Source organism: Eulemur rufifrons, chromosome 7, assembly GCF_041146395.1.
Source record: "Eulemur rufifrons isolate Redbay chromosome 7, OSU_ERuf_1, whole genome shotgun sequence".
NCBI classification, from domain to species: Eukaryota; Metazoa; Chordata; class Mammalia; order Primates; family Lemuridae; genus Eulemur; species Eulemur rufifrons.
In genome coordinates, this window is record NC_090989.1 from 200,917,840 (window position 1) to 200,942,083 (window position 24,244).

The following is a 24,244-nucleotide window of genomic DNA, read 5'->3' on the forward strand; positions in this document are numbered from 1 at the left end:
AACTCAAGCAATCTTCCCACCTCAGCCTCCTGGCTAGCTGGGCTTATAGGTGTGTGCCACGTTCTTAAGCTATGAGCAGTGACTTCTAAAGAAGGTTGAGAACCTGGATGTTGTCTAGGTTAAAATACGAATGTCAGCCTAATTCACTTATAGTCATACATGAAAGAACAGAGGCACTAACATTACCAGCCTTCCAAGAAAGAGGTAAGCAAAAAAGATAGAGCCAGGAATCTATTCTTTTTCTCTGAAAAGAACAAGAGCTCAACCAAAGGACTAAAATGGTGTAAGTAGTAACTGGGCTGGGAATGGTGAAGCAAAACCCACCTGCTCATGAATATGGAAAGAAGGGCCTATGATCCTTGTCATAAAGAGGAAAACTTTTTTTATTTAGTCAAAGAAATGATGACTTAAAAAGCTCCTGGAATGCATGGCAATTAGAAACAGAGAAAAGCAGAAGCACCAATATCACGGTTGTTTCTTCCAGGTCTAAAGGAGCTATCTTAGGCAAACAATGCAAGAAGGAGAAGGGATTACATTAATGCTAAGCACTGTGAATACAGCCATTAATTGTAAAAGCGCACGCACACTCACACACACCCCCCACATTTTTCCTGGTCCAACTAATAGGTTCTTCCAATAAAGGCTTCAGAATTTCTGTGGGGAATTTAAAATAAAAACCAAAACCTGGGCGCAGTGGCACATGCCTGTAGTCCCAGCTACTCAGGAGGCTGAGGTGAGTGGATCGCTTGAGCCCAGGAGTTTGAATCCAGCCTGGGCAACAGAGTAAGACCTTGTCTCTTAACAAAACAAAGCCAAAACAACAAAAAACCCAGAGTAATTTCCTCAAGATTGAGTTGAGTAGAGGTCTAAGCCTTTCTGATGATCTAGATCCACCAAGTGGCAGACGGGGCTGGGTAGAGATGGAAGAGAACCGAAGCTGTGGGGTTAAGCACCACACTGCTTCCTTGGAGAGGGTCCGGACACAGACATGCTCTTGCTGGCTGCCATTAGCCTTTCCTCACGGTCAATAAACCATATTCACAGAAATGTTTGCAAGTCACAGTCATCTGAGTAGGAGCGAAATTAAGTTAGTATAAGGCAAAAATATTGGCTAATTTATAAAAATGAAGAATATAGTTATGAGAAGGGCCAGATTGGTTTTCTAGGAAACATCTGAGTTTCCTTTCATAGACCACAGTTCTAATCAAATATTAGAACTGGAAAGAAAGACAGAATTCATCAACTAGAATTTCCTCTTTTTATAGCTAGAAAAAACTGAGAATCAGAGAAGTTAAAAGACAGCGAAAGGTACTTTCAACTTTGACATTTAATAGATTTTAATTCAAAGTACCATTAGGATTTCTTAAGCTTTTAAATTTAAGCAACAACGGAAGTTAAGAAACTTGGAAATGAGTCCTTAACTGTAAACATCCAACTAAGCAAATCAAAGGAGGCACTGTTCAGAGAAAACTGGAAAATCAGCTAAAAATACCTTTCCAAATGCGAAACTTGAAGTCTCCTACCTATCACGACAAACTTATACGTGAAGAAAATACAACTGTAAAATTCTGCAAGAAACGAGGCCCTACTGCCATTTCAATGTGGACCTTGTCACTGGGGCAGACAGAGTTCATTTAAAAGCAGGAAAGCACTTGCTCCTTTCCTTCGTCTCCATCAGGGGTTGGCAAATCAGGGCCCATATGGGCCACATCTGGCCCATCCCAGTTTTCGCAAATAAAGCTTTACTGGAATACAGTCATGTTCATTCCTTTGGTATTGTCTACAGTTGCTTCCATGCTGTAACAGGAGAGTTACATAGTTGCAACAGAGACCGTATGGACCACAAAGCCTTAATGTTCGCTATGTGGCCCTTTACATAAAGAGTTTGCTGATTCCTAGTCTAAATAATAGCACGACATAATGGTTACAGCTTTGAGGTTTGGAGTCAGAGGGCCAGAGTCTCTGAATCTATGGAAGGTCTGCTACTTGACAGGCACTGAATTTTGGGCAAGTTATTTCCTCTTCTCATGCCTTAGTTGTCTTATGTGGAGCAAATGGGCATAATGCTTCTTAACTCACAAGGCTGCTGCAAGATTTACATTCGTGTAGGTAAAGTACTCATCCCAGTGTCTGGCTTGGTCGATCAATAATACTAACTATTACTAATAAAGACAGAAGAGTTAAGTCACCTTTATGCTTCAAACCTGATGATTAAAGCCCCTGTGTGCCTAAAGGCAATGTAAAGATAAGCAAAGAGGAAAATCACTAATTAATAGATTGAGTTCTATTTGGTTGGCTTCTGTAAGACAAAACTAATAAATTTTGGGATTGTGCCATCCTTCTTGCTAAAAACTTTGAAATGGCTTTAATTAATGTAATCATAGATATTACATCTATAGCTCTAGATTTTTTTTTTTTTTTTTTTTTTTTGAGACAGAGTCTCACTCTGTTGCCCAGGCTAGAGTGAGTGCCGTGGCGTCAGCCTAGCTCACAGCAACCTCAAACTCCTGGGCTCAAGCGATCCTCCTGTCTCAGCCTCCCGAGTAGCTGGGACTACAGGCATGCACCACCCATGCCCGGCTTATTTTTTCTATATATATATTTTTTTTAGCTGTCCATATAATTTCTTTCTATTTTTAGTAGAGATGGGGTCTCACTCTTGCTCAGGCTGGTCTCGAACTCCTGCGCTCAAACGATCCGCCCACCTTGGCATCCCAGAGTGCTAGGATTACAGGCGTGAGCCACCGCGCCCGGCCTATAGCTCTAGATTTTTAAGGCTCAATAGTCAAAAGGGAAGAGTCAAAGAGCGAGATTCATGTTGACGTTACAAAGCTAGGAATAGAACCCATGGCTACCTCTAGCACAGTAGCACAGTACCTTAGGTACCAAGGGCACTTAATATGTCCAGCTGAATGGCCAATGTCTGCCATCCAGTGAGCCTTCTAAGCACTTACAGAGGCAAACACTTTTTGCTTCAGGGTCTAAGCATGATAACTCTATTAAGTTAACAAACTAAAGATGCAATAATTCCTACCTGGCGAAACTTCTCCCTGGCCTCGTCCTCATACATTCTCCCCACCTCTTGTAAATAATCATATACATCACCTACAATTGAGAGAAATAAAGGTAAGCAGAAGGCCCACTCTGAACATTAATTTTCCCATCAATTGATAATGTGTCACTTTTAGCAATGCTCTCATTTTTAAATATAGGTATGAAGTTAGCCAGGAATATGTGGAATTTAAACTAAGCTGGTCTTAAGTTTAACCATAGGCATGTAAGTTCACTACTAACATCTTTAAACAGGAGAAAAGCCTTAAAATTAAATTCTCATGTGCTTCAATCATATAACTTTTATTTTAAAGGGCATGATGTGTTTTCAATATCCTTTAATAAAAAGTGAGTAATGAAAATTGAAAGTCAAAAGGATAAAGTCAGGTGTGTTAAAAGAGAAGTAGCAGTCAACATAGAAAAGTCCCTTTCCTCATGGAGTTTGCATTCCAGTAGGGGGAGACAGACAATACACAAACCAATACACACTGTGTCAGAGGATAACAAGTGCTGTGGAGAAGTAGGGGAAAGAAACAGGTGGAGTGCGTGAGAGTGCGTTTGTGTGTGTGCCAGAGTGTGTGTGTGCGAGAGTGTGTGTGTGTGTGTACATGGACTTGCCTGCTTCTGTTCTGCTGACTACTTGAGGGAGTGCACAAGGTAGTAATCTAGGGTAAGATTCTATAGCAAGTAACAAACAGCAAGGAGGCCATAGGGTTGGAGAAGCAGAGCAAGGGGAAGAGAGGTAGTTGATGAGGCCAGGAAGAGCCCTGCAGGCCTTGGTAAGGACTCTGGCTTTACTCTAACAGCGATGAGAAGCAGAGAAGATGAAACTACTTAAAAATAGATCACTGGCTGTCGGGGGGAAGGGGGTCAGGATGAAGGGCAGCGACAGGGAGACCAATTGGGAGACTAGTCCAATAACGGAGCCAAGCATGACAGCAACTGGGACGAGAGAGCAAAGTGCAGTGCTGGTAAGAAGTGGGGGCTCAGGACACAGTGGGGGTGCAGTCAACAGAACTCTTGGATGAACATCTTGGTGGCAGTTTACACAATATTAATTCTTTGAGGAAGAGAGGTGACATTTTGAGGAATGTACTATTAGTACTGTCAACTGCTTACCAATTTAGAATAAAGAAACACCACCTCTGACATCAACAGAAAAGAATACTGCTTTAGAAAATTAGATATCAACTGTTTCTGGGAAAGAACATGTGCGTAATTCACACACATGACGAATACCTCCATCACCTTTGTGACAACATTCCACTAAAACATTCTTGTAGTTGAATTATACATTAATATCTCTTAACCGTAACTCTGCATAAATAAATTTTAAATAATGGATAAGCATAAAGATTTTTATATTATCATTTGATTGCAAAATGATCTTTTAAAAGGCATTACATACTGTCTATTCATTTAACTATGTTGAATTATGAAGTCAACTGTCAGCTCACTAAAATGTCAACATTTCCTAAGCAAATGGCCTTTCTATTTGCAGAGATGTACACAATGTCAAAACCAGTGGTTAATAAGTGAAAACAACTAAAGATGTGTGCAATCATACAGAAAACACTTTTGACTTTAAAAAATTAATGTATTAAGATCACTGGCTGTTGTATAATAACACAGACAAAGCCCAAGTGTGTCAATATAATTTTAAAATAGTTTTTCTAACTCCAAATGCAATATAAGCTGGTTAAGAGATTTCTGGAACCATAAAGTCACACTCATAATCACTAAGGTATACATCAGGAGTTCAACTTTTAAACCAGGAATTCAACCTAAATCTTTTTATTCTTTATTAAAAATGTATTAACACTCCAATTAAGTAACTGAAATGAAAATCTCTAAGGCTATTTACCGGGGGGGGGGGGGGGGGGGCGGAAAACAAGCAATGGTTCCCCTGCCCAGGTCAGGGAACAGGTAGCTAGATGGGCGCTGGACAGCACAGTTCAGAGAGCCCTTAGTTCTACTTCAGGTTCTGTAACTACAGAGCTATGGAACCCTTGGCATAGAACGATGTGAGCTTTAGTTTCATCTGTAAAAATTAGAAAGTTGCCCTAGATAATGTCTAAGACTCTCTCTAAGTCGCAAGTTCTAGGATTCTATCAAATGAAAAGGTACAAGCCTGGAGGGCGATGGGTAGTCAGTTTAATGAAACTTTTCACAAGGGCGAGCACAACAGTAACCCAGATGTCCTGGGGATGGACAGTGTTTGGTTGAGCTCAATACAGCAAATGGCCCAAGACAAGAAACCACCACCACCATCCATTAAATGCTGTTATAATGCTGCACAACGCACGGAGACCTCTGGGAGGGCTAGGTCACCAAGCCCACTGTGAAGCTCAGTGTGACATGATACTTGTCAGGTCAATGAGGGCCACTGGCTGGTTTTACCCCATGTCTGTCTTTTCCAAAGCCTGTCCTCTTTCTATTAAACCTGAATGCTTCTCAGATCTTTTTGTCTTGTCCCTACATGAGTAATCTCTATGACCTGGGTACGTAAAATAGACAGGAAGAGAAAGCAATGACAGACTACCTCTGACAAACCAGACAGGCTACCTGCTGTCAGAGGCTGGGGATCCAGGCCAGGCAGTGAGCCCACAGTCAGGCTGCCCAGCCTCCATTTCCTCAAGGGTGAAAGCCCATCACTCACAGCCCGGCCACACCATGGAGTCCTTGTGGAAGTCAAAGGAGATCAGGTAAGAGAAAGCACTTTCTACAATGCAGAGGCCCACGCTGCAAGAAGGTTATAAACATCACTCTATGGTGTCTGCCTGGGAGATGAGTAGCAAGGCTTAGAACTCCATATCGATTTCTTGGCTCCGCAATTAACCTTCAGTGCTTCCTACAACACCTGAAGTTTGAAAATCCCAACCAGATTCCCAAACTACACATTTAAAACATAAAATACACAACTAATAGTTAATTAGGACTATGAAAAAGTGGTGTCAGAGGTGTGCCTACTAAAACCTGTTCTTTCTCACAACAGGTTTACAGTCTCTTATTGAATGGCAAACTCACTACAATGGAGCCATGATGTAACGTTCTGTCTCCAGGTTTTACAACGTGGACCAAAATACCAACTAACGATAAAATAAAACTACTCTACTGTAGAGTTCGACAGAAGGCACGCCCAATAGTTTATAATTTCATGCATCTAATTCTTATTTGTTGAGTATCTGCTCTGTGCCAGGCACTGTGCCAGAGGCAGGGGACACAGAAAGATAAACAAAAAAGCTTCTGCCCTCCACAGACAATGAAACTACATATGGCCCACAAACTACAAGCCCAGCCCAACCTCAACCATAAGATGAGAATCTTTATAAAAGAGAGAAGCTATACATGTGCATTTCAGAAAATGTCTACATTTTTACAACCTTATAGGCAAATAGTGACCAATCTTTATTTTAAGGAAAACCTAGTCCTATACACTGTTAACCGTCATCTGTGGCCTGAGAAAAGAGGGCCATCAATGACATATTAAAATCTGATAAAGAGAAGCATCTAAGCCACAACACACGTTTACTTCAAACAGACTAATGCATTAACACATTTTAAAATCCAAATACTTGGGATAAACAAAATGTGTGTGTCCCACACATAATGGAACACTATTCAGCCTTAGAAAGGGAGGACATTCTGAAACATGCCACAACATGGATGAACCTTGAAGACCTTAAGCTGAGTGAAATGCGCCAGTCCCAAAAGGACAAGTGCTGCGATCCCTACGTGAGGTCCCCACAGCAGTCAAACTCACACAGGCAGATAGAACGGTGGTTGCCAGGAGCTGGGGGAGGGGTGAGTGGTTAACTTTGGCAAGATGACAAAGTTCTGGAGAGGGATGGTGGGGAGGGCTGCAAAGCAATGTGAACACACTTAAAGCCACTGAACTGTACACTAGAATGGTTACAATAGTAAATTTTATGTGATGTGTATTTTCCACAACAAAAATCCAGGGTCTTGGCTTGTATCAATTAACAAAGCTAATAGGGAAACACTTAATGGCAACCCATAGAATTGCTAAGAGTCAGCTTTTTGGACTCTCATCCTAGTATTTTATGACTCTGGATGTTAAATGAAACCTTAACAATTATATGGGCAGTGTGCTTGTGTATTCTTTTAAAAGGGAAGAAACAAGAAAACCCCAATATATAATATATAAATGTTCTTACCATGACAGGCATATTCCATAATGAGGTATATGCTGGTCCCGCTGTTGATGACCTCATACAGTTGCACTGGGGGAGGGGAGAGGATACAGGAGAGAAAGAAACAAACGTCTGTATGCACAAGCCATGCACATATAAACTGTAACTATCAAAAGCAACTGTTTCCCTGTTAAAGATTTTAACAGCTGGCCCTCTCAAAAATGCTTTCAGGGAATTTTAGCAAATACTACACAACAGAAAAGTTTTTATAAAAGCATGGAATTCCATAAAAATGAAGATCATTTCTGGGTACTCAGTGAGACTTCAGGATGCGTTCGGCAGTCGAGCAAGGGCTATCTGTGCTTGCTTCTTCCTCTGTCGTCGCTGTCAGTGCCCTTTATTTGCTTCTTGGCTACCTGCCCTCCCACCAGCTCACCCTCTGCGCCTGAGGAAAAGTGGTCTCATTTCTCACAACCTGCAGCAATCGCTCAGATCTACTCGACTCCTATAACTGGACATCCATTCACTTGTCATTATGGCTTTAAGGATATAATTCCACCTCAGACCCTTGTTGCTTGGAAAACTTACCACAACTCCCAAAGAACAAGTTTCCTTTATTACTATTCTGAAGCCAGAGAGGAAAGAAAGTAGAATGCATTATCCTGCAATTAACTGGAAAAAAATTTTTTTTTCTTCAGGAATGATTTTTAGTAGGTCAGTGTGATTTTGCTACAGCAGTCCCTTTGTAACCAATAGAACTATTTCTCTTGCTGCTGATTCATAAAACTGTAACACATCAATTAGGAAGATACACATTTTTAAATGAAACTGAAGCAAATCTCTCAGGCTACCAAGTGACCACTGTGCATATCTACTTGATTGTGTTAATACTTACTTTAAAATGAAATTTACAGAAAAAGGCAGGGGGCACACTAGTCTTTTATATTCACGTGATTTTCTGAGGATTTACTAGAGTATTAGGCCAAACAAGTGCCTCACATGGTGATCAATAAATGTTTGACGAACTCATGAATAAAACCATCAGACCATTCCTTAGACTCTGATATGTTCAAATTGCCAAGAAAAACCATTTAAGAAAGTTAAGGCATACGTGGCTGCTGAACAGCATAAAAATAAAATCTTTCTAATATTCCAATGCACATTTTGGCTCTTCAGGGAAGACTATTTTAACGCAAAATGAATTTTTAAAAATTTCAGTCTATTATCAAAGATATGCCATTTAGGAAGTAAAGAACTCTAACTGGGGTATAACTGAAGTAATTAAGGGACAAAATAAATATGTTTACGTTAGCTAGTCCTAGGCAGTAGTGATAAAGTTTTCTGGTGAAAAGTTGGAATTTGAAATCCAGAGTTGGCTGGCTGGCTGGCCCAAAGGGTTGAAAGAAAAAGCAGAGAAAGGAGGTTTTCTTCCTGCTATTCTATTCCTCGTATCATCCTGTTCTTCAAACATCCTGTATTTCACTGATTCTGAGATCTCTATTTTAATTACTATCCCTGGTACTAGGATGATGGCTTGGTAGCATTTTCCTTTCTTAGTAGTATATAAAAAATGATGCCTTTTAAATGATGGTGGCTTAGATTTGATGAAACAGAGCCTAAGCCTTTTGTTAAAGTATACAATCAAAACCAGCAGTTCTGTGTAAAAGCTTTTTCCTGCCTGTGTTTCCATGTTATTCTTATATTCCAGGTGCCTCAAGTACTCTTGGTAGGCTAACTTTAACACTGAACATTACCCCTCTCATTTCCTACAACTGACGTTGATACTAAACTTATATGGACTATCTTAAGAGTGATTTCACTCTTGAAATACTCTTTGTAGATTGTAGGAGCTATCACTGACATATAAAATACATTTTGAGATATACGTTATATATAAAGCAGTTAAATAATTTAAAAAGAGCCTTATTGTGATATATGTGGGATCAAAAGTTTCAATTGGGTATATATAGTGTAGGGTCAGTATTGAGTAATTTGTATATGTTCATTTTGTTCTTATAATTACTATGAGGGGAGGTACTTCCTCATCTTTAAACCGACCTCATAGCACCTAACACAGAGTTATACACACAGAGGGCACATGAAACAAACCTTTGCTTTATGAAAGAATTCCGGTCAAAATCCCTTTCAATAGCAAGTATCCCATCTTTTAAATATGATTCAGTGTACAAGTATTTTCTCTGGAACTTAGTCACAGCACAAAGTATTATACCCTTGAAAATATTAATTCTTTCTTTTTTTCTTTTTTTAGAGAAAGAGAGAGAGAGAGAGAGGGGGAGAGATTTATTTTTAAGGAGTCGGCTCATGAAATCGTGGTAGCTAGCAAGTCCAAAATCTGCAAGGCAGGCTGGAGATCCAGGAAAAAAACTGATGTTGCAGCCTTGAGTGAGAAGACAGTCTGGAGGCAGAATTCCCAAAAATATTAATTCTGACTTCCTATAATTCCCTTCTCTCTACTAATGAAATATAATTATATTTTCTAATATATTAAAGAATCAGAAAATTATAGTTATGATTATAGATGTTTCTACTGCATTAAAGCTTTAAATTTAAATGTTTAACACCTAAGCTTTTAAACCTCTCTTCAGTAATTTCAAAAAGCTAATACAAATGATCAAAAGTTTCGGTATGTATTCTATTCCCCTATCTGGGGTAGGGGAAGGGAAAGAATCTCTTTCTACCATTTCTTGAATACATATTTATCTTTATGGCATGCTTTCAACAATGCATTTAGACCCAAAAGTATTCTAAAAAGCAGAAAGTACCTATATGTGGATGATGCAGCATCGTCATAATTTTTATCTCTTGGTCGATCTAAAAAAAAAAACAAAACAATCTCCCAATATGTTATTAAATATTATATTCCACCATTGCAATATAATTGTAAATTCTCTTAGGTAATAAATTTATTGCTAATGTTTATTATTCCATATCTAAGACTAATATCAAAGTCTAGAGTCACTTTCAAGTAGCTTTATAAATTATTACCAAATACTTCCATTTCTGAAAAACAGCAGAGGTCTCAAAGAGGGAAGGTGCCACACCCTGACTTTCATTTTGCTATCTTGAAAACATAAGACTTGGGCAAGAACAGTTTTCTTATGATTAAATTTAGTCTGATTCACTATCTACACCAAATAATTCTATGAGAATATTTGGAACAAAACCACCGTGCGAAACACTCACTGCAGATGACAGGTGATTTAGCACTGAGGCTGTGATAGTCTGTTACATTAGTGACCCTAATGAGTCATGCCTCACATGTCCATGCTTTTGTGGAGTGCCTCTTTCATACTGACAGGTGTGGCCATGTGGCATGTTTGGGCCAGCGGGGCATTAGCAAATTCAAAGCAAGCAGAGGCTGGGTAAGATGTTAGGCATCGCGGGGCTTGCTCTCTTGCAGCAGTGTAAAGAAGCTGGTCGAGCCTCTGTGAGGATGAAGGGTAGTATGTAGGCAGAGGGACCCACTGTCCTGATTGCAACCAGCCCCTGCCAGCCCACCAGCTGAATGCAGCCACACAAGTGAACCCAGGGGAGACCTTACGAAGAATCGCCCTGCCAAGGCCAGCAGAGGGGCCCGGCCATCCCACAGAGTAAGGAGAAATATCAAATTGTTGTTGTATATTCACATGTTATAAATTCAGAGAAGGGTCATATTATCGTGGCCTGGGTTAATATGACCTCGAAAAACTACAAGATTATAGAGGCCACTTTATTCAACTCCCTTGCGAACAAGAGGATGCCAGGGAAAGAAAGAAAAAGATCTTCCAAGGCCCTGCTCTCTTTCTATGGGGAATTTGGCCAGAATTTGACCCGGGATAGTACCACCCACAGGAGGCAAGGGCTGGGAAAAGCCTTGAGAGGGAGGAGCAGCTGGCCCCGTGCAAAGGAAGCTGGTGAGAGATCACAGGACTGTTGCGGCACTTGTCCCTAGCCACTGGGTCTCACCTAGAATTGAATCAGCAGCTCAGGGGAGATGGACATGGGTGGGATTTGACAGACCTAAGCTATGAACCTGAGCTCAGAACTTAAGAGCGTGGCATTGGATGAATAACCTTTCCTGTCTAAAATACTGGCTCATTTTTAAAGGCAGGAGCACTTTTATCTCCAACGTAAATACTCCCCTTGCCATTGTGGTCGCTCCCACATTTTGTGTTCTGAGATGACGGCCACCCACATCCCTGATAACCATCAGCCTTGAGTTCTTTTCTAGCTTCCCTCTGTCAAGCTACCACAAAAATCCTGTTTTCCAATCCGTTGTAGTTGAGTTGGTAGTTTTAATCTGGATCTCCCAATTACTTCCACTAATTGGGAATTTCTAATTTTCTAATTGCTAAATTAGAAAATCTCCAATTTGGATACCGTATCAATATAGCTCAGGATACTGCACTTAGAGTGACACGCCGACCACGGCCACGACAACCCTGCAGCATGTGGCCTCTGCTTACCCTCCAGCACCAGCTCTGGTCACCCCAACCCCTTCCACTTACTAGAACACATTCATACTAAGTTCTTTTAAATCTCTCCTCCCTGGTCATCCTTGAGGTCTCAGGCAGAATCTCTGGAAACTTATCTAAGTCGGTCTCCTTTGTTTTACGTCATAGCCGTCTGTTCACTTCTCCCCTAGAATGTCTTTTAAGTTGTGATGATACATTTTTGTGCACCTTTTATCATCACCTTGTCATGCACACGGAGCATGCCTGTCTTCCTTTGCTACACCTAAAACCAAGCCTGGCACACAACAGGAATGCCTTTGTTTGATAAAGGCCTGCAAGAAAGCCGTCACTACCAAGAAGCCTGGTTTGAGCCAGCCTCCTGAGCATCCTACTGACCACACTGCTTTTAAATCTGCACAGCAAAATGCTTGTCACAGAGTTATCATAGTTCTGATGGCTGAAGAGCAGGTCAAATGAAGGCAATCATTCTAAATCCCTGCTAGCAGTGCAGTGGAATTGAACCAAAGTGAATTAGAGCCAAAGAGCAGGAAAAAGATGGGCTCTGACAGGAATTTAAGGGAGGGAGAGCTCACTTCTGCCGCAGACAGCAGGCACCGTGGAGGTACTAGATTTATACAGGACTTAAAAAAGGATGTTCACAGTTGAAAGTGCGGTACAAGTGCTCTGTGTATGTGAGCAAGGATGGGGAGGTGCAAGCAATTAAGGCATTTAAGGAAGACCAGGACCAAGTGACCCCTTCTGGCCAGGGCAGTGTGTCTCCAAGTGTGGACTGTAGACCACGTGCATCAGACCTACTAGGGTCCCTGGGCAAACTGCAGCTTCCAGAGTCCCACCTATCACTAGGTCTGAAATGAGGCCTCAGAATCTTACTTTTCAGCAAGCACCTCAGGTGTGGCGGTTTTAAGGTATGTCCATAAATTCCTCCCCTCCAAAGGCAGACCTTAATATCCCTTCCTTTGAGTGTGGGCTGGACTTAGTGGCCTGCTCCCAAGCAACAGCATACGGCAGAAGTGGTGGCAGGGACTTCAGAGACTCACCAGCTCCTAGAAGGCACTGCAGCTCCCTCCTTGCTCTGGCAAGTCACTGGCTCCAGTGTCACAAAGACATTCAAGCACCTTCATGGATAGCCCACTTGGCAATGGAGGGAGGCCATGTGGCCACCACTGGTGAGGAACTGCAGTCTCAGCAACAGCCACATGAGTGCGCCCCCTGGACAGCGGACGTGCCAGCCCCAGTCAAGTCTTTGGATGCCTGCAGCTGTGGCTGACATCCAACCAAAACCTCTGGACAGAGCAGAGCCTGCGTCAGAACTGCCCAGCTAAGTCACTCCCAAATTCCTGACTCTCAGAAACTGTGAGATGAGGAGTGTTTTTCTCTGGAAGTTGCTAAGTTCTGGAGAAATTTTTTTAAACAGCAGTAGATAATACACCACAGACACCACATTGAAGTTTGAGAACCCGAGTTACAGCAGAGGTCACACCAGGAATGCACTAGGAAAACACAAAGGAAAGATGAATGGGACCACACAGAGATGACGAGTGCAAGCTTACTTCCCTAGGCAGAAAGAGCAGCCAAAGACTCCCTAGGAGAGCGGTGTCAGGGTATCACCAAAATGACTTTCCATGTTCACCTTACTATCAGAATTCCGTATTAGGCAGACACTGGCAACACTGGGGTAAGGAACGCTGCGCTATGTGAGATGAGCGGCACGGGGCGGAAGAAGCCGTTACCAGTTACCGAGCCCTGGCTGTGCCTGGCGCAGAGAGCCAGTGGCTCCACATCTACAATCTCATTTCACTTAATCACCACAACCCCACCAGGCGAATACCATCATCTCCAATTTACAGAGAAGGAAGACTGCGGCAGGTGAGGCAGCGCGTTCAAACCCCCAGCTAGTCTGCGCTGGAGCCAGGATGCCAACTCTGAGACGTCTGGCTTCAAAGTCCATGCTCATCTCAGGAATCCGCACTGCTACCTTAGAGATTTCCAACTAAAATAATCAACAACTTTTAAGCTGCTGATAGCGAAAACTCCAGAGTAACACGCGGGCACTGGCATAGAACTTTTAAAAAAGTTGACAATTTGCATAAAAATGCCAGAGATTTCATAATCTGGGAACCAGATGGCCGAAGATAGTTAAATCTGGAAAGGAATAATTTATTCAAAGGAAAACATGTGCTTTAAGGAAAGTCCCGTAAGGACCATACAACATATATTCAAAGTTTTGATTATGAAAGGACATTTAAGTAAGAGCAATTCAACTCATTTCTTCTATTTTTTTTTTTTTTCTTTTGAAACAGGTTCTTGCTGTGTCACCCAGGCTAAAGTGCAGTGGTGCAATCACAGCTCACTGTAACCTCAGACTCCTGGGCTAAAGTGATCCACCCACCTTAGCTGAAATTACAGGCATGAGCCACTGCACCCAGCCTCAAGGCATGGGTTCACCAGAATGCCCGATGTCACAACATGACATGAAGTTGCTGACTTCATGCTGTGGACATCTTTGCCCAAACCCATCAAAACAAGACTCCTCATCACGATAAGACTCTCACTCCCTCTTCATTTTTCCTTATTTATGCCTACCTCTTTCACCTGGCAGCATAATGCTGCAGAGAAAATTTCACAGTTGGTCGCTTCTGTGGGGAACTTGCACTCCCTGCTTTAATTTAACCTGGTCATGGAATGCTAGATTACCTACTGCCTCAAGAGGGAAGAATGTGTGCAGTTGATGACACTTCTTTCAGGACAGCAATAAATACATCAGGTATTGCAGAGCAGACTACCTGGTTAACATGGGTAGACTCCACATCTGGCCATTTGATTTTAGTTCGTTCGATTCATGAAGACTCTACCTAGGGAGCATAGTCCAAACTCTTGGTATTATCCTCCTGACAGTCATGCTAGTCTTCCAATGGGCCCTTCTCTGGCTAGAACAATAAAACGTCAAAGAAACACATGATAATGAGGACACCCTAACCTGTAAGTGCCATGCTGAGACTGGAAACCCAAAATGAGGGGAACTGAGAGTAGTGCTGACACCCTAGGTTTCAGTTACACTCCCCCAGGTGAGAGCTTGACCAAATTGGGAGAATCATTAAATAAAAATCATAAGCCACTGTTTTGGACTAAGCTACTGCATTAGGCCCCAAAAGACCAGACCAATAATCAAAATGGAGTCACTAATGCTAAGGTTTCACATCTTCAATCCTAAACTAACTTACCTGACCTTCCAAGAAATCAGGAGAGAGATGACAGCCAATTTCCCAAACAGGCCAGTTTAATGGGCATGATAATAAAGTTTCCTCCACTTTAATCCTCACACACAGAGAAGCAGCCAAAAGTAACTTCATGTTAATTAAGCAGTTATTCTTCTACTGTTCTATTTCCCTGTCACTGTCCATTCACACATTCCCTGTTCTTTGCTTCTGTTTTCTTCATCCTTTCTCTGTCTCTAAAGCCAACCTCTTTGCTCAGCTCATTGGAAGCTTATTCTATTCTATGGACTAAACTGTTGTTTGAGGAAGCTAGGAAAGAAAGAAGGAAGGAAGGAAGCAAGGAAGGAGGGAGGAAGGCAGGGATGGAGAGAGAAAGGGAGGAGGGAAATGAATGAAGCAAGCAAGCTTACTGAGGTGGGTGTAAGTAGGATTTCCCCACAAAGAGCCTGATGGAAGGATTCTTATACCCGATAACGCTTCAAATAAACATCTGACAATCTACTGGGTATTTTGCATATATGTGTTTTTTTTTTCTTTAGTAAATCTCATTAAGTGTTTCAAACACAGGAATTTTCCTTTCTTACAAAAAAGTCTAATTTCAAAAATGGTGGATGAATCTTACTCAAAAAATGCCTTACTGACCAAACACAGTAGCTCATGGCTATAATCCCAGCACTTTGGCAGGCCAAGGTGGGAGGATTGCTTGAGGCCAGGACTTCAAGACCACCCTGGGCAATAGCAAGACCCTATCTCCATAAAAAATATTTAAGAAATAACTCCAACATGTTGGTGTGCACCTGTAGTTCCAGCTACTTGCCCGTAGTCCCATCTGCTCAGTAGGCTGAGGTGGGAGGATGGCTTGAGCCCAGGAATTGGAGCCTACAGTGAGCTATGATGATGCCACTGCACTCTAGCCTAGGGAACAGAATGAGACCCTGTCTCTCAAAAACAAAAAATCTTTACTACTGGGTCAGCAGCATCATCAACTTTCTCTCTCTCTCTCTCTCTCTCTCTTCCACCCCTGCCCCCTATTTTTTACAGATGGGGTCTCACTCTGTTACCAAGGCTGGAGGGCAGTGGAATCTTCATAGCTGACTGCAGCCCCTAACTCCTGAGCTCAAGGGATCCTCCTGCTTCGGTCTCCAGAGTAGCTGGGACTATGGGCATGCACTACCATACCCAGCTAATTTTTAAATTTTTATAGAGATGGGATCTCACTATGTTGCCCAGGCTAGTACTCCTGGCCTAAGTGATCCTTTCACCTTGGCCCTTTAAAGCGCTGGGATTACAGGCATGAACCCCCAGCAGCATCAACTTAGAAGGCTGGATTCTCCATTATAGGGTCTTGTTCCTGCCTTGTTGAATATTTTAATTGGATGAAGACATCCATATTCAATTTAGATAGCACCGAACTACAAGGGACAGCTAATAGAAAAGATTCATTATTTAAAAATGCCCCAATAGACTTGAATTATGGCAGGAAACCAATTAAATGAATTTTAGCAGGAATTAAACAAATTCAGGAAATGGAGGAAAATCAATTCTAAGGATGGAATAAACTAGGCTTCTCTTGAGGGCAACTCCTACGGGTGGCCAAAGAGGCTGAGAGGATTTACTCTGGAAAGTGGAAAACAAAGAAGACCCAAAATAGCTACCTCTAAGGGCTGGCTGTGTATGAAGTGATAGACTTAACTTCTATAGCTCCACATGGCAAAATACAGAACAGTGTCATAGAAGTTTCTAGAAGACAGATCCTAGTCCAAAGTAAGAGAAAAATGCTCTCATGACAAAGATACTGAACACTGGAACAAGATCCTGTGGCAAGGCTGTGCCTCCACCCCTGTATATGCTTAAGGCTGGCTAACTAGCCAGCCAGCAAAAATACAGTTTTTAAAAAATCAATTATTTCATTACATGTTACAAATTTTTTCTTTTTAATTAAGCAGTTTCAGTTAAAGAAAAAGGATAGTACTACTTAAACTGGTTGTAGCACAGTATGGTGACCATTGATTCTCTGGCCCTGAGAAGACTGAATCAGGGCCTCTGCGGCCTGCAGCTGCTGTGTGTCAGCCTCCCACCAACACTTAATGGAAAACTCACACTCAAGCACTCCATTGAGCTCTGCAAGGGTCTTTCCTCTCCTTTTCACTTGGAAACTTGAAAACTCTAGATCCTTTAAGGCCTACATAAAATTCCACTACACACCACGTGGCTTGACCCAAAGTGAATAGCACTTATCTGACCTGTGGGAGACATCACAAAGCTTGGTTCAGAAGGATAAGGATGTTTCTTAAAGGAATTACTAAGAGGATGCCCCTACTTTTCATTTGGAATTGATAAGTTCTTTTCAATACTCCCTCTTCACCCTGTGTTTTAAAATGTAGGTTGTATTATTATTCAGGTATGGTGAGGCCAACAGATCATGAGATGACTGCCACTGAAATAACAGATTGTTCCTCACAGTTCCCAAGAGGAGAGGGCCTGCCCCACCACACAGGGCCACACAGGAATGCACCAGGGTGGGTCAGGGGCAAAAGAGTCAGGGCAAAGTGCTGACAAAGCCTCTATCATGATTTCAGTAGGAAAGGCATGGCAGGCTAAGGAGGCGTAGCATTGGCTCACTTGAATAATTTCAGTAGGTTCTAGGATACAGATGCTGTCCCTAGTTGTCTGGTACCTGGCCCTGGGGTGATCAGGGCAGAGAAATACAGCCTCCTGGAATCAAAGAGCCAGACAGAGGAGGTGGTTTGGAGTAGGACACTGAATTGGCTGTTTGCATCTGAAAGGCATTCTCACAGGGGAGTAGTCTGTTACCTCCAAGAATTAGCTCACCCTGAGAGGGACCAGCAGGGGCCCAGATGCCAGAGCATCAAGACTACAGAAAGTAAGAATATAACTCTTACCGCACCGTGCTTTATTTTTCCTCATAGCACTGACATGACATTTGTATTTGTTTATTGCTGTTCCCCATCAGTATGTCAATTACATGAAAGCAGGAACTTCATTTGGTTCAATATCGTACCCACAGCACACAGAACAGGGCCTGACACACAGCAGGTGTCTGAAGTGTCACGCTGGAAGTGTAGGAGCATGGGAGGCACACTGTAGGGTCTAATGACCACGGATTCCCATGTTAACTAATATACAGCAGTGAGCCCAGCACGCTGCTTCTCACACGTTCTCTATCACCTGAACGATGACAAACATATTCTCATTTAGAGTTCACTAACACTTGACTCAAAGCTAACTACACCTATCGCAGGATGACCAGCCAGGTACCCATCACTTATGAGTTAGGGGACTTTGAGCAGTTTACTTAATCTTCATGGCTCTTTTTCCTTACGAATAGAACTTACCTCATCAGGAAGTAGTAATGATTAAATGAGTTCATACAGGTAAAACACTTAGAACAGCTCAGCATATACTAGATGCATAAATATTAGTAGTTATTCTCGAAAGTAGTCTACTAGAATTAAGCCCTGCAAAAAAGACCTAGCCACAATCTACCATTCAATTCTCAAGCTTTGATTTTTATCCTGTGTGTTGTATTTGGAGGAGGGGGGAGATTTAAACAAACAAAACACATTCCCCACACCCAAAATCAAAGCAAATGAGAAAACTATCCAGCAGAGCACACAATAATGGCAAACAGAGTCCTTACCATTTCCCAGGCTTTATTCTAAGCTCTTCTAAGTCCTTTTATTTATATATTTGTTTATTTTTTTTAGACACAGTGTCTCACTCTGTCACCCAGGCTGGAGTGCAGTGGCATAATCATAGCTCACTGCAGCCTCCAATCCCTGGGCTGAGGTGATCCTCCCATCTCAGCCTCCCTGAGTAGCTGGGACTACAGGGGAGCATCACCAGCCTCACACCAGCTGGGCTACTTTTTACAAAATTTTCTGTAGAGACAGAGTCTTGCTGCATTGCCCAGGGTGGTCTTGAATTCCCGGTCTCAAGCAATCCTCCCAACCAAGATGTGAGCCACCGCTCAAGTGCTTTAAAATGATAACTTGTTTAATTCTCATGACAACCCTTACAAAGTACTATTAAAATTTCCATTTTACAAATGGGGAAACTAAGACACAGAGAAGTTAAGTGATTCATCGCACAGCTAAGCAGGGTGAAAGCCTGTTTTGGAATCCATGCAGTCTAGCTTCACCATGCTCCTAACATTACTCATCCTTCCTTCTTTATGTTAACAGTCAGTCTGCTCCCAAGACTGAAAAAGAACATTAGGAACTTTAGTTGGGTTACACTTGGTACACTGGCACATCTTAAAAAATTCTAGTATTAAATATTTTTGAACAGGTGAACATGTTTTTTTAAATGAGCAATGCTTGCTTCGTAATGACAGATTCAGATTTCATAAAACAAGACCCAGAAAAATTACCTGGTATAATAAGCATATTGAAACTGAAAGTGACTTTGTAAGCAGACTAACATTTTTGTTATTCCTGCTGTTTTCAAAACCATTATACGTACACATTACAGAGTTCTGTAAAAGCTGACCTAAAAGATGCTTATGAAGAGACTAGTATACCAGAAATAGTAGCTACAGATCAAAAAGTAGATAGGTGGGTGCTGTGGCATGCACCTGCAGTCCCAGCTAGTTGGGAGGCTACAGAGGGAAGACCAGCCCAGGAGTTTAAGTCCAGCCAGGGCAATAGAGAGAGACTCCATCTCTTTACAAAAAAAAAAAAAAAAGAGTTAAAAATTATAAAAGCAATGGCGAAAAATAAATCCCTCACTAGAATCTAATGTTTGTTAATCCAATGGCTGGAAAAATACAAAGGAAAAATGAAGAGACTCATCTTTGAAAATAATAACACTCTGTAAATATGCAGTCAATCCACGTTTACTTATATACATTTAGTAAAAGTACATGACCCAATCTGCAAGCCTCAACATTATTAAATTGACACTATTTTAACACGTGTGTTCAAACGCTGCCTGAATTAGCCAGTCCACCTTTTTTGGTAGTGGCAGTAAGAACAGATTGCATATTGTTCATGGCAGAATGTTCCTTAAAATGAATGTTAACTCCTGTGGCTTCAGGGCTTTAAATCGCTAGCTGAGAAGTGTTCCCGAGGCGAGCGTGATACAATTGTGAATGATCTGAGAAGAAAAAAGGCCGCAAGAACAACTACTCCAAGTGGGGCTGCCAAAGTTGCCTATGCTCTTGACCTTGTTGCCAGTCTTCCATGGAAAAAGAACTCGGTGAAAAAGGCTCTGTAACAAATGTACATGGAATGCTTCTAATTTACATTAGAAGAATATGAACTTACACACACAATTTTAGACAATGCTCTATAAACTGAAACTATTATACTTATCAGGTTATTTAACTTGGATAGATCTAGCATAAGTCTTCTGTGGATGGTTCATACTTGAACTAGACCACAAACAAGTCCTGATGTTGAAATTATTAGATTATTATAAGCCAAATTATAAGCCAAACAATGCTGATGCAAATATGCAAAATCACACTATCAGGCTAACCAGACAATCTACCGTGAACTAAGTTGATGACAATGACACAAACAGTAAGTTGTCATCGTCATCATCGTCATCAAAGAATAGCAGCAATTAAAAACTACAAGCAAAAATAGTGGAAAAAAGAAAGCAAGCAAGCGAAAAGTAAGGGAAAATTGCAGCCCACTGGACACATTACTAGGATAAAATTTTTCCTGGAAAATGGCTAGAATTCCAATTATATCCAGGTACATATGGATAATGGAAGATTTGTAATATCATAGAATACTGAATTAGGGTCCTCAGCAAGCTTCTTTGTATGTTCATTTTAGTTCTGAATACCAAATTTGAGTAACTACTAACTTATTTAGTAGTACCAAGTCCTTAGATAAATGAAGAAATGAAGGTTTAAGGAAATGGACTGGAATTTTTAGATCTTTGTTCTTCAGAACAAAGGACTGGAATTTTTAGGTCTGTTCCAGGGCCACCTGCAGAAGGCTTAAGGCCCAATATGGGCTGCAGGTCACAAAGAAGCACTTGTTTAGATACATTTTCAGTGCAAGAGAAAGTCTATCTCCCTTCCCACCTCCCACACGTATAACACGGACAAGGCTTCAAAACTATCAGGATAGAAATAACCATTAGGAGTATATTAGCAATGCATACAGAGAATTACCCTTATCAAAATATCTTACAACTATACAGTGCTTTGCAGTTTACAAAGCTCTTTTATAGGCATGATTTCATAAATACTCATATCCATCATGAGAAGATAAAATTATCTCCCTTCTAAAGATGAGAAACCCAAAGTCCAGAAAAGTTCAGTGCCTTGCTCAAGGTCAAGTTAGACATTCAGCTAAGTGGCTTAAATTGAGGGACTTAAATTCAGGACTTCCTGTTCCTTGTTCATGGTCTCCGTACCCCCCAACTACTGTAGGCCAAATCTAGAAATCCAATGAAGTATACAAAAAGGCTTTGCAAAACTAAAAAAAAACCAGAAGGATTTTATTATGAAGATCATTAATTATTTACAGATGCACCAATGAATTACCTAGGCCCAGGCCCTTCCTAAGCAATGCAATCTCTACTGTGGTCCAGGCATTAGGACTTTCAAAATCTGCCCAGGGCAGAGATCTTCTGATCTAAGGGAAATGTTACAAATACCAACAGAGCTTTATAAACATGCTTTTTCACTTTTATTCGGTTCTACTTTTACATTGCCCTTTTATATTAATTAGTCATCACATCTTAATTAGACATGGCATGTCAAGAGTTTAAGAAGCCAAGTGGGGACTTGAAAGATTTCAGTCTTAACTATAAGGAAGGTGCACAAATCTACACAATAACCAATAATGTGAAAATATTTTTGTACTGTATTATTTTGTAAAACTCTATTTTGTCAAAATTTAGAATATTCGATTAAAAACTACAGCCTTGTACATCTATAATAAATCAATTCAAAATACACAGAAAGTACAGCCTTTAGTTTGTGCTATTAAGAACATTTAAAAATCATAATCTTCAACTGAAGATGACCCAACTAGTTTTATCAAATACTACATTTCAGTTGTATTCATTTGAGGAATAGGAAGCTTTACAGCACTAAACATAATAAATAAAAGTAATATTATGACTGAGGTACTTAAGGGAAAAATTAGATGGCAATTAGCATTGAAAATCATTTTAAAAAGACTGAATACTGTACCAGTCTTACCATTTGGAGAGTTGCTAGATTACATTTGGTCTTATCAAGTATTTTAATGGCCACCTAGAAAAAAACAATAAATATTTAAGAATGTTAAGAATTTAGTAATTATGGACTAACATATGGCATTGTTAAAAAGCAAGCAGCATACAAACTTGAAAACGTAAAACTTAGCTGGTTATAACAAGTAATTGAAACTTCATAAAAATGTACAACTGAAAACAGTGGCTTCATAAAAAAAGGGTTATAACATTTTATATTTATAGACAAGAGGGGAATTATCTCCTTCAAAGTAAAAAAAAAAGAAAACAGAAAGATATTATACAATGAAAAGACTTCTAAAAAGATACACAATTTAGCAAAGCTTTTCTTCACTATGTACTGACATTTTAATTTTAGCTGACTCTATGATCCTAGGGCAGGAACTATAGCTTTTATAGGTTTACATAGCGCAGAATACTCCCAGAGTGTATCTCACAGTGAGAGCTTAATAAATAAAGAAATAGGTTGGTGTTGAATCTCAAAACTTTAAAATCATTTTATTAAAAAAAACCAGAAAAGCCCTTTAGGCAGTTAAACAAGGAGAGGGGACAAATCTGTGGGCTAACAAAGGGAAATAGGCACAGAGGCAACAAAAGGACCACCTGGCAGCCTTTGTTCAGAAACGGGTGACTATACAGCATATAAACATAAGCCCCTAGGATCCAGGGAGAAAGAACTATAGCTTCTATTTATGTGCATTTTTTATCTTAAAGAAATAATCAGTTTTACCAATATTTACCAAGAAGACCTGTACCAACATCCTCACCTGGTTGGCTTGTCACTGGTTGGATAAAAATACTTTCTATGGGCTCTGGGTATCCAGAATGAGGGGAGGGTGGGAGTGATGAGAGAAGGGAACATAAGTGGAGAGAGGCGTTGCCATGACAGGAAGCATAAGTTAAATCAGCTGTGAACCTGAAGGCCACGTCAGTAAATGAGCCGCCCCCTAGGAGCAGAGAGGCCATGCTTCCTGCTGTGCATCCTGCAGAGCACACGTCCACCAAGAAACAGCACTGAGGGAGCATCTGCAGCCAAAATGGGGAAAGGGCTCGGACATCCTCTGTCCATGGTTCACACACTTTTTGGTCCCCTTCACACTCTTAAAGATTACTGAGGACCCCAAATGTGGGTTATATTAATGGCTATTTACCGTATTACAAATGAAAATTCAGAAATTATAAAAATAAGTATTTGACAATTCATTTCAAAATAACAATAAACCTATCACATGTTAACGTAAGTAATTTCTTTTTATGAAATTTTTGTCTGTGCTTCTGCATTCAGTCTGTTGTGATTATCATGCATCAGGTAGCCTCTGGAAAATTCTACTCTCCACTTATAAAAGTGAGAATGAAAAAAGCTAATGTATTAATAGTATTACAAATATGGTTTTGACTTTGCAGGCCCTTTAAAAGGGCCTTAGAAAACCTTCAGGTGTCCCCATGCCATTTTTGACATGGGCCACACTAGGCATATTAACACTATGTTTTTAAAAACTGTTTAACTCGGTTCAAAGTCTCCGTGTGCCCTAGTCATTTATTCCCTATGAATCTATAACCTTCAGAAGAGCTATAGAAAGGACACACTGCGGCAAGGCATCCAGGGAGTCCTACCCTGGAGTGGAAGGCCTATCACCCCCAAACCCAGGGGAGGCAAATCAGAATTGGGGAAGGAGTGAAGAGTAAATGAATGTGTGTTTCAATGGAAAAAGTAAACAAGCAAAAGACAATAATGGCTGCTGAAACACGCAAACATTAATTACCTTGTGCATACCTCAACTGGGGAAGAGACACCTGATTCATTTTTATAGCTCTAGCACACTACCTGGTACACAGGAGTACTCAATAAATGTTTGCTGAGCTGATGTGAGGCCTCAAACACCATAATCAGTTAGAGATGGAAACAAGGCGGTGAAGAAATTGGGCTTCTGGTGTTTTCACAGAACAATGTGGTTTTAAAAATTGCATAAATCAAAGGCAAATGAAATAATTGCCTTCAAACTTTACTTTCATTGCCAATTTTATGTGGTACATTTGGATCCCCCAATTCCAAAGAAACCTGTTAGATATTCTGTTCTTTTCTGGCCTCCATCATATTTCCCTCCTACTCCTCCTGGACAAATATGTC

General features: G+C 40.9%; 1 protein-coding gene across 5 annotated transcripts in view; it reads right to left on the bottom strand.

The window, feature by feature from the left end:
* Window positions 1-2,979: 2,979 nt before the first annotated feature.
* The window catches only part of LOC138388322 (MAP/microtubule affinity-regulating kinase 3-like), a 70,932-nt gene continuing 49,667 nt past the window's right edge, over window positions 2,980-24,244 (bottom strand). For all 5 annotated transcript variants that reach the window (XM_069476263.1, XM_069476261.1, XM_069476262.1 and 2 more), the window contains 4 exons: window positions 22,085-22,138; window positions 9,989-10,037; window positions 7,230-7,295; window positions 2,980-3,105 (listed from right to left, as the gene is read on the bottom strand). In XM_069476263.1, coding sequence (XP_069332364.1) covers window positions 3,005-3,105; window positions 7,230-7,295; window positions 9,989-10,037; window positions 22,085-22,138 — 270 coding nt within the window. In that variant the 3' untranslated portion in view covers window positions 2,980-3,004. The remainder of the gene's footprint in view (window positions 3,106-7,229; window positions 7,296-9,988; window positions 10,038-22,084; window positions 22,139-24,244) is intronic.